Below are 14,497 nucleotides of genomic sequence, written 5' to 3' on the forward strand. Positions count from 1 at the left end.
TTCATTTATGTTCGATTGAGAAAATCCTAAACTCAATAGTTAATACCGCTAAGTGCAATAAGTTTTATAAAGATCATGTTTTAACGTTAAATACCACAAAATTTAAGAAATCTATAAAAATCACTGCTCTAAAATACTTGAGCAGCATCACTAGATATGTCATAAGTTTCCCGTAATACCAACATAAAGAAAGAATGTATCTGTCACTGAACAACTGCATCTTGAGTTGTCAATTTTGTTACTTTTCGTTTGGGAGGTGAATCAGCAGTGCTAGAAAGATTTATTCAAAGCATATTTACAATTTTTATTTTATTGCGTGAAAAAGTGTTCTTCTTTTAAACGGTGTGTTTTAAACTTTCTGCCCCTGCCAAATTAAACCATACGACAAAAACATTGCATTGTTTTCCCAGCTTTAACGGAATCATCGTGCGTCACAAATCTAATAAATTCTTTGTGGGATAAGTTGATTACAGGTTAGTATCGGAGTGTTTACGTAGTAGTTGCATCAGTGCGTCACGTTGTTAGTGTTCTGATTTTAATTGGAGGTAATTTAAAGGCAGGAGACAGTATGGAGACGTCGTACCAGGGCGGTGTGGTGCAGGAAGAAGCCAGCGACAACTTCCAGCGACTGTCTTCGACCATCGCGAGCAATATCAAGAAGATATCTCAAAATGGTATGGCACCCACCAAGAACATTCATGTATTATTTTGCGTCTTGAAGATATTTCATGTTTTATCATTTTGCTTATCACCTCTATCTGGCATAGATTCAAAGAAAAATGCTTTGTGTAGAATGTTTTCATCTGTCAGCTGGTATAATCAAGTACAAACTTACATATTGAGGACATCAAGCTCCAAGTGTAGAAATTCTTAAAACTCCTAAAAATTTGCTTACACAAATGTTATTTTTGTTACCATCTATTTTATAATTACAAGAATACATATACACACTTTCTAGTACTATTTCAACATCTCTGATTATGTCTTATTGCTTGAAGTATTAATATAATAAATGTTTGTTGCAGTCTCGTCAATGTCGAAGATGGTTAACCAGCTTCAGACGCCACAGGACTCGCATGAGCTCAGGAACCAGCTGTAAGTATTTATTGATTAAATACTTTCATAATCCAAACCCATCTTAATGAGAAATATCTATATATTTTATGTATAATGGACATTCAACTGATTCCAGGGTAGGATTAGGAACTTATACACTTCAAACCAAAATTTCTTAATGTTTATTATTAATTTTCTTAAATGTAAAACACTACCTATCAAAAGGCACTGCATGTATGAAAATATCTTATGATTCAATGTGGAATGAAGCTACATTAATGCTAGGTTTTCGGAGTTAAATGCCTGTATGTGTTATATTTGCTAGTACATTTTTTTCACGTCACTGTCTATTAAAATGATTAAATTATTATTTTCCTGCCAAATTAATTTCTGTTTCATCCTTGGATGTAGAATTGGTTAGCTTTCCTTTGTAACTAACCACAAGGTTATAATTCTTATTTATTTAGGAACAATTAACTACACTGACCAACTAATAGAAAAGTTTCATTTGGAAAAGTCAAGCAAGGTTAATATTATGATACATTGATTATATTGATGCATAAAATTCATCAATTTCATTTCACCATAATTATTACCTACGTTTTTCTGATGTATTTTGGCTAGTAGTTATTTGTCGAAACAATGGATAAACGCCATAATAAGGTATTACGGATTAATAATACTTATCAGCTGATAACAGTAATGAGCTCGCTCGGAGCGTTGCGCGGCGGTTTAATCAACTGTTCTCCCTAAATCTAAAAAGGTCATTATGATGTCCAGTACCTACTAAATTTATTTAAAATGGTCCATGATAATAAATATTGGACGATGGACACGAATTGCGCTTACATTGAAACACTGCCAAGGGTTTCCTAGATCGTTATTTACGCGTTAATGTTAGTATGAATTTTTTTTTCTTATCTAAGGTGTTACCATTTTGATGCTGAGTGTGTCAGAGACCGTTCTATTGGTCCCGTGACGCGATTCACTATCTATACCTACTTAATATTATAAATGCGAAAGTAATTCTGTCTGTCTCGCTTTCACGCCTAAACCACTTAGCCGATTTCGATAAAATTTGGCAGGGAGATAGTTTAAGTCCTGGGAAAGGACATAGGATAGTTTTTATCCCGGTTTTTGAAACAGGGACGCGCGCGATTAAGTTTTTCTGTGACAGACAAAATTCCACGCGGGCGAAGCCGCGGGCGGAAAGCTAATACTGGTATAGACCAGCTTCATTATTGTTATCAAAGTAATCATAGTGAAATTACTTTGGTAGCTGACAGTAAGTTTTATTAAAAAATACAGCCACAATGTTTTTGTAGTGGTGAACATAAAAGGCATATAATTAAATGTGGGAGCCTATGCACTTTGAAAGCGCTTCTCTAATGGCTGTCAACCACAGTGGGGGAGGGGGACGAGGGGAGGCTGACTACACCAGGGATGTTATGGATATGAAGTTTCGGTTATGGATATTACAATAATATTATGCCGGTTTCGGTTACGGTTACGGATACGAAATCATTTCGGATTATCCGAAAGTTTCGGATACATTCTAAAAATGTAAAATTCAAATAGCAAGATGCTGCGCGACCCGTAAAGCCACTTTATGTACTATGACGGCACCTATGATAATGGTAAAACAGGGGCGAATATCAGATGATGCCAGGGAATGCCAGACAAGTAAAAAATATTTAAAAAATATAACATTTAGACTCCGCCTTTATCCGAAACTATCGGTTACGGTTACGGATATCTATTTATTTCTAATGTCCGATAGTTTCGGTTACTGATATCCATAACATCCCTGGACTACACCACTGCATTTACCGCTCCTGATGCATCAATTAGTTGTCATTATGAAAGGACATCATCCATTTTGGTCCAAAATCAAAAGTGCCGGCCAAAAAATAAAAGTGCTGTATTCTGATAGTAAATAATATAATCTGATAATAAAAATAAATACTACGACGCACAGTGGTGCTACAGCTTTGGTGTCATAGTAACAAATGCTAAGGCGGACGTATTCTGTCGGAATACAGCACTTTTTATTTTATTGGCCGACATTTTTGATTGTGAACAAAAAATGTATGAATCGTCGATGAATTTTAGATCTTAAATACTCGACGCACAGTGGTGCTACAGCTTTGGTGCCATAGTAACAAATGCTAAGGCGGACGTATTCTGTCAGAATACAGCACTTTTTTTTTTACTGGCCGACACTTTTGATTTTGAACAAAAAATGTATGAATAGTCGATGACTTTTAGATCTCAAATACTCGACGCACAGTGGAGCTACGGCTTTGGTGCCATAGTAACAAATGCTAAGGCAGACGTATTCTGTCAGAATACAGCACTTTTTTTTGTTGGCCGGCACTTTTGATTTTGGACCAAAAATATATGAAACGTGGATGATGTCCTTTATCGAAGCGTTCCTTTTTGTCACATCACATCTGACGCCCGCGACTCCGTACGCGCGAAAATAATTTTATCTAATTTTCCAAAATTTTTTCCTTGATACTTTGCTCGTATTGATTATTAGTATAAGTAACGGTTTTGCCTACCTCGATAAATGGCCTATCCACATAAATATTTTTTTAAATCGGACCAGTCACTAGTTCACGAGATCAGCGCGTTCAACCAAACTATTAATTGTATTATTAGATTACTTAGGTATTAATATAGACTAAACAGATTTATTCTACCTACTAATTAAAATTGGGTCCATATTTCCGTCCAAATCGCATAACTTAATAGAAAACATAATTACAAAATTCTCAATTCACCTAATTGGGAATTTTATTTGTTGCCTTTTTATTTTAAACAGAAAACAACTATTTGAACACAAACATTGTATTAAACTTGAAATAAATTTTCCGTTTGTTCAATAAATAAAAGCGCGTCTGCGAGGCCAAGAGGCGAGGATGCTAACTGCATTCCTCGCTAGATAGCGATGCCAGCGATGCCAGCGATGCCAGCGATGCCCTCCTTTGTGCAAGGAAAGAGCCTTCTTTTATATTTTCTTTTCTGAATCGTTAATTTCGTTTAAGAAACAGTTATAAATATATTATTACACACAAATGGGTCTAAAATAAACACATACATTCATTGTGTTTCTGTGAAAATTTTATCTGTGTAACCAGGAAAACTTTGTGACATAGTTAGCGTACAGACGAGTTATATGTACTTTATCGCAGCTAGAGCGATTGTTATTACGAGTGTTGTTATTGCGTAACTGCGTTTATAATTAACTAGCGCCCGCCCGCGACTTCGTACGCGTGGATCCCGTTTTACCCCCTTCATCTATCTTACGCGGTTTAGATTTTTTCATACAAATATTTTTTCTCGCTAACTCCCGTTCCCATGGGAATTTTGCAATTCCTGTTGTAACTAAGCTTTAAGTTTACTAAGGTGACAAATTTCAAGCGTCTAACTTAAGCGGTTTAGATTTTTCATACAAAAGGATTTTCCCGCTAATTCCCGTTCCCGTGGGAATTTCGGGAATTCCTTTCTTAGTGCACCTCTAAGGTACCTAAGCTACGTCCTTTCCCAATTTCAAGTACCTACGTTTAGCCGTTTAGGCTGTGCGTTGATATGTCAGTCAGTCCGTTTCTCCTTTTCAACCGACTTCAAAAAAGGAGGAGGTTCTCAATTCGACCCGTATGTTTTTTTATATATTTAGATACCTACTTGCTGCATCGCTGTAGCAAGAAATGGCAGTGGAATTTACGAGAATGGAGTTGGGTCCTCTATGCTAGTACCCTCAAAATATTTGTGACAAAATGTACAAAGCTTCACACTGCGAGGAATCCCTTTGACTAGTCCTCACTAACATACAAAGCATTTCCATAAATTTACAACCAACGACCGTCGCTGCGTTCCTGAAAGCTGCAAGCAGTCGTTTGATGTGTATTTCCGAAGCTTCCCATAAAGCTTGCATTTATTGCGACTGAAAAGCTATCTCTGGAGTGGATCGATTTAAGAGGCGACACGTAACCTACATTAATATTGTAGACTACTTAACTCATAGAGGCTGGTGGGATCTGGGATATCACGCCCAATTAAGACCTCGTTGCACTTGAAACGGACGGTGTTTTGGCAGAATAATAAACTTTCTTTTCCCCTTTATTTACTTTTTATACAGACAGGTCAATCCAGAAAGTCTTTTTAGTTTTAGTCACCTACACAATTAAACAATTGAAACAACATTAATTAACTATTATAAATAAAAATTTAGAAAATTGCTACCTGTAAATTAAAACCAATTTAAAATTTTCAATCAGTGACCGTTCGCTTTTATAGATATAGATTAAGTAGTCCTTGAAATTAAGAATAAAATAGAAAGAATAATGAACATAGGCGTAATAAACTAATAATTATATTATTGAAAGGAAAATCGGCGCCTTCACACCCCATATTGCAACATTTTTATACCTACTCAATAATTACTGGTTAATGTTTGTAATCGTTTACTAGATAATGTTTAACTACAACTAATAATGTACCTAATTATATAAGGCAGTGTACTGTATACTTTTTTACTGAAATAAAATATTCTTTATTCTTCTTTATTCTTTACCTATGTCGTGGCTTGTAATCTTCTTGATAACCCTCTACATAATGAAAGAGTTAATTAAGCAGTTATACAGCAAGAGTGCTCTCTGCTAAGTTGCTCGTATTTTTGGATGATCCGCCGTCTCACTTGATGCGGGTTGCCAGTATGAGTGACATGATTCTGTGCTTCGGGGGCACGATAAGCCTTCGGTCTGATAACATTACCAGACGCCTCTAAAGTTCTGACGTCAGTCTGTATCAGCGAGATACGGAGACTTTATACGGCTTAAAAATGTTTAAGACTAATAATTTGCAACGTCTGTGAGGACAGTTCTCTACTGTGTCCAAAGCTCGTGGAGAAATTAAACAAGTAAAAATAACTCTGTCTAGGTCGATATACTGGACTGGATTGGGGGTTTCATCAAAGTAACTCGAAGGCCGCGTCGGGAGCGCGAGGAATTTTCCAAACGTTCGGCTTGGAACAACCCTTGTGTTACATGATTTCAGATTAAATTACAACTTAAAATACTTTGTAATTATTGTACTTGCTGTGACACCCATTTAATATTATGATGAATAAAATATGTGTGTATACATTATACTTAAGTTTAACATCTGCACATGTGTCTATCCTTAACATCTCTCTATATTCTAAGTTATCCTGTCACTTTCATACATTCTCGATCGACTTTATTCTAATATGTAAATGGTAATTCATTATTAATTTATGCAAGTGCAAGTTGGCTCCTACATAATGCAAGCCTCGTTGGGGAATCGAACTTTGTATTAAATACCTGCTAGAGTTGAGTTAAAGCATTAATGTTTTTAGAAAACTTGTTTACTTAATTTCAGTTTACCCACCCTTTTTAAAAGGAAAAACTACAGTCGATTTTACCGTAAATTTAATTATTTTGAAAGTATTATTATGTTTACTGTTCATTGAATTCGCTTTGTTTTTGGATAAATTTATTAATGGTCTGCATTTGCGAACTGACTGTAGTTTTCCTTTGATTCTTTAGTTAAGTAGCTTAGTGGCGCATGTTTGGAAACACCAGCTTTTGTGGCGATTGTTGGACGAAGCGGAGCCCGTGTTTAGCGTAAACATAACTGGCGCTTGCGAGATCTTTCTTTGTTTTGCATTTTTATGTTTGCGATATTCCTTGTTGTTTGTAAACTATGACGCAATTGCTGCGTGGTACTTTTGCCGCACCTCTTCGTACTTTTCAGGTAATTCAAGTACTTAAATCAAGTAAATTTTGTAGCAGAATGTTCGAATATTTGTTATAGAGCGGTTCAAATTTGCAACGGACGAAACATTTATTGAAAAGCGCGAGCATTCCTGATACAAAATCAATGAATCTATCGGTATTTTGTGTGATTCATGGAAATATCCCCACCTCCCGGTTGTAATTGGTAAATCAATACGGTACGATGTTTGACGCAGGTATTGTTCGAAAACTAGGACATTAAATGCTGCCTAATTCCAGGATAGTGATGATTATAACCTCGATGTTATGATGATGATGATGATTTAGCGACTTAAACTGGGAAAACCCGGTATCTTCAGGAGTTACAATCAAATGATTGTAAATTTTATTTACTTAGGAAAGCATACAGCTCTATTACGCTTGATTTCGTTCATACTAGCAATAAGCAGCACTCAGCGAATGTTTTGAAGTTATGTTGCGATAGCTCGTTACTTGTTGTGATTTGTGTTGTCTCATCGACGATTGCTTGGTTAAATGCTACCAGGTTCGAATACTGCTGAACGTAAATGTTTGATGGCTTATTTAACTGTATTAAACTAAGCTCTTTATTTTGTAACTGTGTAGCCTTTTTATTTTCGTATCATGTTTTCAGGCTCTGCTCTATTTAAAGCTATACGTAGTTAATGTTTTGTTGTTATTGTGATGTGTGTGTCTTCTAGTAGATAAAACTTGCTTGTCTAATTATTTAAACCTTTCCTGAGTTCGATTCCTAAACGGGGCATAAAGAGCTAAAAATTACGAAAACTGAAAGCATGTTGCTTTAAGAGACTAGTTCCAGTCAAGAGCAGCTCGTTTTATATACCTACTGATAAAGTTTAACGATGAATGTCTGATTTGACACATGCTTCCATGCTAATCCTGTGACAAGTTTTCATAGATACAGTCACTTCCACCTTCCTAAAATTTACATTTCATCAAGTGAGGTGCAGACCAAGAGTTTCTTCGTTGTAAATTAAAAAAGCAGTGGTAGTGTTTAAATTCTACTGGGATATTTCAAAGCTAATTGCAACTTTATGACATCATCATAATTAGGGCCTCAGTCTTCCTCTTTTACCACCAGCAACTGGCAAAGGTTGGAAACCTTCCTTATTCTTCTAACCGTGTGCCGTCCGCGTTGCAGGCGCCAGATCCAGAACTACACGCAGAAGCTGGTGAAGGACACGTCGGCGATGCTGATGGAGCTGATGCGGATGCCGGCGGACGGCGCCGCGTCAAGGCTCACGCGCGAGCGCCTCAGCGACGAGTACATGGCCACGCTCAACGCCTTCCAGGTGCCTGACGCGATAGGGTTGTCTTACAACGCCTTTCAAGTGCCTGACGCGATAGGGCTAAGTCTTACAACGCTTGCCAGGTGCCTGACGCGATAGGGTTAAGTCTTACAACGCCTTCCAGGTGCCTAACGCGACACCTACCAGGTGTTGACGCGATAGGGTTAAGTCTTACAACGCCTTTCAGGTGCTTGACGCGATAGGGTTAAGTCTTACAACGCCTTCCAGGTGCCTGACGCGATAGGGTTAAGTCTTACAACGCTTACCAGGTGCCTGACGCGATAAGGTTAAGTCTTACAACGCTTGCCAGGTGCCTGACGCGATAGGGTTAAGTCTTACAACGCCTGCCAGGTGCCTGACGCGATAGGATTAAGAGTAGGCGCACACCGTTGATTTTTCGTCGGCCGATAGTTTAGTCAAGCAGTTGATCAGTATGGGCATGTATGGGAGTGCGCACACTACGCCGATTCGATTTGGCCGATTCTTCATACAAATTAAAATCGGGCACAACTATCGGCCAACTAAAAATCAACGGTGTGCGCCTACTCTAAGTCTTACAACGCCTCCCTCCCTGAAGCTATAGGATTATGTCTTACAACGCCTTGCAAGTGCCTGATATGGTAGGGTTTAGTGTTACAACGCCTACCAGGTGCCTGACGCGATAGGGTTGTCTTACAACGCCTTTCAAGTGCCTGACGCGATAGGGTTAAGTCTTACAACGCCTTCCAGGTGCTGACGCGATAGGGTTATGTCTTACAACGTCTTGCAAGTGCCTGATATGGGAGGATTTATTAGTGTTAAAACGCCTTACAGGTGCCTAATATGGTAGAGATTAGTCTTAGAACGCCTTCCAAGTGTCTGACGCGATAGGGTTGAGTCATACAACGCCTTCCAGGTGCCTGACGCGATAAGATTAAGCCTTACATCGCCTTCCAGGTGCCTGACGCGATAGGGTTAAGTCTTACAACGCCTTCCAGGTGCCTGACGCGATAGGGTTATGTCTCACAACGCCTTCCAGGTGCCTGACGCAATAGGGTTAAGTCTTACAACGCCTTCCAGGTGCCTGACGCGATAGGGTTATGTCTCACAACGCCTTCCGGGTGCCTAACGCTGTAGGGTTTAGCCTTACAACGCCTTCCATGTGCCTGATATGGTAGAGATTAGTCTTACAACGCCTCCCAGTCACATCTTAAACTGAAGTGACACTCATACTGAGCACAGGTTAGCAATAGAAGAAATAATAAAACGCTAAAGAAATAATGATGATGTAAGAAGCGACAGGGAGAATATGCGAACATCAGGCCTCCCCAAATTTTATGCCTAGTGTGGGGGAGTGTAGGCAAAGTCGTTCATTTTGTCTCTGCTAAATTGGAGATGACCTGATGATAAAAAAGAAGCTATACATTGGATAACAACAAGTTTTCATTTCCATTTCCATATACAATGTCTATTACATAAAGTATTAATTTATAAAGCAATCAGAATAATGAACCAACGCCTACGGTCCCGATAAGAACTTTTATTTTTATGCGCCATTACACCGCCCGGTATCAGTACGTATGCACTTAAAACACGCTACATTCGAATAAAATAAATGGGGAGTTTTATCAATATTTTAAAGTAAATCGATATTGCACCTACCTGGACCCTACAATAAGCAGTGAGGTCAGTAGGGTCTAACTTTGTATTATGTTATTTTTGCGCCGCTTCTTTTCTTATTTGCATATGGGACCAGCTTCAAAATAATAAGCGAGTTGGTAACACCAGTCTATAGAAATACACTGGTCATCACAAAAATCGACCCACCCGAGCAAGCACTTTCAAACTTATGCATCCCCACTTCTCACTAATATTGGCACCATTTAAAAGCCTAGTTCTAAACTTCATTTTATTAAAGGAAAGATTTTTACCCCAAAAATGTGTCTGTAGAAGAATCCAGAGTCACTTCTTCAAAAAATAGGTAGTTACGCTTAAGCCACCTTTTATGGCTATAAAACTGTTAAGTTGGGATTAATCGCTATCCATCTGTTAAAGAGGACACGTGAGATCATTATTTGGTTTTATAACCATAAAAATTGGTCTAATTGATCCCAGAGGTGAGCCCAAAGTGAGGTCTTTTTTCAAGTCACATTTATTGTATATGTTAATCGTTTAAATCGTTTATTAAGAAATTAAATGTGTTTTTCTTTAAGGATATTTATCGGGCTTTCAAATAACACCAATATTGTTGGGGCACCATGATTGTGTCAGTAGAAACGAGTTTTCCTGTAAAACGTAAGGTTGGCCGATTTTTGTGATGACCAGTATAGTTTAATAAGCTAAAATTATTGGTCTTAGGGCTGATATTTTAATCGCCGTGTATTTTTTATCTGCACAATAAGTTTGGCATATTGACACTTCCTTTATGGGAAATAATTTCACATAAATCCTTTAATTAAAAATCAGCCCTGAATCTAAAAAGCCTAATGTTAGCTCGTAAAATAGAATCTAAACGTTATAATATTTGTCATTGCGGCCAATTGACCGCAACTCATTGCTCTCAACACATTAATGACAGATGTCACTTCTTTAGACGGGGAAATAGTGTCGCGGGCGCGTTCTATTCTACTGTAAAATAGTCATGGAAATATGCACTTTTTATTTATAAAATGAGATATTCCCGTTTTTTAAGAAAGAAATTCGCTTTTGTGCCCACTGGAAACTGGAACACTGGGATAAATAACCGAAGTATGAGATATGTCCGTAATTTAATAATTATTTTATCAAGTAAATTAATATGTATATCTTTGTTTCCTGCTATGTAAATGTGTATTTATATTGTCTGGTTTCCTATATCAATGCGCTGACTAGCACTGCATTATTACTTGATGTACGTGAGCAGTCAGTCCACTATCACCCATTGAATAAAGAATTAGAGTTTTTGAAAAGCTTTATTAGTTAAAAAAGGCAGGCGATGCAATTTGGTGTTGCAGGAACGCCTGCAACCTTATAGGGGTAGTATTAAAACGAGTGACTGTAAATTAAAGTTTTAAGTGTCAGAAATAATTAATTTAGGTTATAGTATTACTAAGTGAGCGACTGACTGCGAAAGATGAGAAATCAACAGAACAGCAACTAACAAACATTAATTTGAGGTACTTAAAATACACAATGAGATGCTTCTTAATATTTGAGCGACCTAATATTTGTTTGAGCGCCAACGTTACGTCCTGCATTATTTTAAATATTTGGCAAATGTTTTTTTTATACTGAGCGGCATTTTATCTTAAATGAAGTGTTTCAAATACAAAAACCACTGAAAAATACTACAATGAACAAAGTATTATGAGCTCACATTAAAAATGATATTTGAAGAAACACTATTATATTAGCCAAGTAATTATTAAAATTTAAGGGTAGGTAATGAAATGAAACAAGTAATAATAATATGCATTTACATAAATCGAAATAACAAAACAAAATAAGTCACTTCAGTCAACTACAAAAAGTAATATCATTAATTGTATGGAACATTGATAGGCATGAGACAGAATTTTAATATCTAAAATGGATTAAACATAACCCACTTTTTGTAAGCTCGTTCTGCATTTGATTATTAATCAATATTCGTTGTTAGTTAAGTTAATTTTTCGCTTACTCAAATTCATACCGCTCAATTTATTAAAACAGTATGCCATCATCAGTCGCTAAGTTATTTTTTAGTCGATCGTTTTTTATTCCCCATTATGTATTAAAGGAAATTCGATCGACTATCTGGTTTCCTTGACGGGTAGCAAGTCCGTTTATGAAATAATTTAATACAAATACTCCATGAAATCGGAATGTCATGCTGGCTTGATAATTACGATAATTTACTACATTTTTATTAAAAATATAAGAACTGTACATTAAATCAAGTAGACGCGTTCTTGAGCACCATAAGGAAACTTAGTCTCTATAGTGTATGGGAAGTATTGGGAAGTGATTGGAAAAGTAGTTTCGGAGTCGGAGGTAAGTCTAGGTGCTTGCTAGATAAACTTTTCGGTATATTTTGTATAATACAAATTATTACACGATTTTAATTCAAGATTTGAAGCAACAAACAACAATGAAGCATTAATCGTTGAGTGTATTTTAAGAAAAAAGTGACATTTACTAACAATATCGACATACTTCAAGTGGATATGTATATGTTTATTATTAATTTGATTATATCCAGATTTTTTGCTGCTGGGCTGCAATGATAGTTGCCAGAAAGGATTAACAGTTTGGTAATGAGATATGTTATCTTACCATGATGCCTATGATGCTTCTATTTTGGGATAAAGGAAATTAAATAAAATGCATGCACCTATTTTTAGGTTTTTAAAGCGACCATTTAAACTATTTGTAAATGTGTGATCATCTAGAGGCGATGTACTAATCCATTGGTTCCCAAAGTGGGGGGCGCGCCCCCTGGGGCGTATAAAAACCTGCGACCGCTGAAACAATGCATTCCAAACTGCTCGATACGACCAATAAATAATCTTGACTTGACGAGTGGCGCGGAATTTTTGTATGGTCGAGCGCGTCTCAAATAAGTTTGGGAACCAATGTACTATTAAAGGCCGGTCGATCTATTCTCATAAATAAAACACTGAATACTCAACTTTCACACTATATTGCCTTATTTTAAATACAATTCATCGGCTCAAAAACTGAACTCCGACAAACGTTACTTCGACATTACGTTACTCCGACACTACTGAATATCGACATGACTTTACTTCGACACTACACTACTTAGACAAAGGCAAGGCAAGAATATCCTTTGTCGGAGTAGTGTAGTGTCGAAGTAAAGTCATGTCGATATTCAGAAATGTCGGAGTAACGTAATGTCGAAGTAAAGTTTGTCGGAGTTTACTTAGGTAGCCCAATTCATCATTTAGCACAAAAGCGCGCGAAGTCGTCTCCGCGCGTCCCTCTATTCTGACGTTTGATTCTCGCGTGACACTGACATTACGTTAATGTCACTATGACAGCAGATCATTGGTTATAACGATACCGCTATTTTAACGTTTTAGATTTCATAATTAACCGACTAATCAATCACTTATAGTAAAACGCGTTTGTATGTCCGCTCCGCAGACGACGCAGCGGACGGCGGCGCAGAAGACGAAGGACGACGTCAAAAAGGTGAAGGCGCAGTCCATCAACATCGGCGACCCGTTCGCGATAAGCAGTAAGTCGCTCGATGCCTTCAGGTTCAGAATGTCCAATTCCCAAAATGTCCAACGGTTTCAAAATGTCCAAAATCCCGGAATGTCCAATTCCCGAAATGTCCAACTCCCGAAATGTCCAATTCCTGAAATGTCCAGTTCCCGAAACGTCCAATTCCCAAAATGTCCAATCTACTATTATGATGGGTTTGTTAATTAGTCCTCATAGGCTTTCTTAAAAATATTTAATAAACAACCATACTTAAATTTAAATAATCATTTATTTATTTACAAATTATACTTTCCTTTTTAGGTCAATAGAAAAAAATATAAATAACTATACATACTTACTTGTACGAGAGTATAAAGTACAGTAGCTACATATTTTTTCTACGTACTACTTTTTGCAAATAATACAAATTTTCTATGTTTATATGCCGATTTTGCAAGAACTAAACGCATTCGTACAGAAATTATATTAATTACTAATTTTTAAGAAAGGCTATGAGGACTTATTTAACAAACCCATCATAATAGTAGATTGGACATTTTGGGAATTGGACGTTTCGGGAACTGGACATTTCGGGAATTTTACATTCTGGGAATCGGACATTTTGAAACCGTTGGACATTTTGGGAATTGGACATTCGGAACCTGAAGGGCTCGATGTTGTGGTATTGTCTGCTCGAGAGATGAAAACGCACTCCATGTGGACTGGGTAATGAAATCGAAATTGCATTTAGTCCGTCAGACAGATAATAAAAAAATATTCGACACGTATTTTTAATTTTTTTCATTATCGAATAATTACAGTATTATTTCAGTTGAAATGTCGCTTGCGTCACTTCTAAGTAAAATATCTACTTATGCGTGACGTCACGCGCCATTTCAACTCGATGTAGCGCTGTTATTATTTAATTATGAAAGAAAATAAAAAATACGTGCCCAATATTTTCTTATTATCTGTCTGACGGACAAATAGTTGAAATTTTGTCCACTACCCTATTTTGGAGACACTTTAACAGTTGGTAGGAGCTAATATCTTGGTATGACCGGAAATTAAAAAAGAATATAATGTAAAACAGATATGAGCAGAAGAGCCGAAAGTATGTAATGACATGCAATAGCCTGCAGCAGCCGACTTAAGGTCGTGCTTCGTGGCGTCGGTTACCTT

General features: G+C 37.0%; 1 protein-coding gene across 1 annotated transcript in view; it reads left to right on the forward strand.

Annotated features, from left to right (window-relative positions):
• The first annotated feature begins 217 nt into the window (after positions 1–217).
• LOC135086970 (syntaxin-7) overlaps positions 218–14,497 on the forward strand; it is a 29,392-nt gene continuing 15,112 nt past the window's right edge. Inside the window, exons 1-5 of the mRNA XM_063981818.1 lie at positions 218–473; positions 557–674; positions 1,026–1,095; positions 7,999–8,149; positions 13,253–13,346. Coding sequence (XP_063837888.1) covers positions 569–674; positions 1,026–1,095; positions 7,999–8,149; positions 13,253–13,346 — 421 coding nt within the window. The 5' untranslated portion in view covers positions 218–473; positions 557–568. The remainder of the gene's footprint in view (positions 474–556; positions 675–1,025; positions 1,096–7,998; positions 8,150–13,252; positions 13,347–14,497) is intronic.

The sequence above is a fragment of the Ostrinia nubilalis genome, chromosome Z (assembly GCF_963855985.1).
Source record: "Ostrinia nubilalis chromosome Z, ilOstNubi1.1, whole genome shotgun sequence".
Classification (NCBI taxonomy): domain Eukaryota; kingdom Metazoa; phylum Arthropoda; class Insecta; order Lepidoptera; family Crambidae; genus Ostrinia; species Ostrinia nubilalis.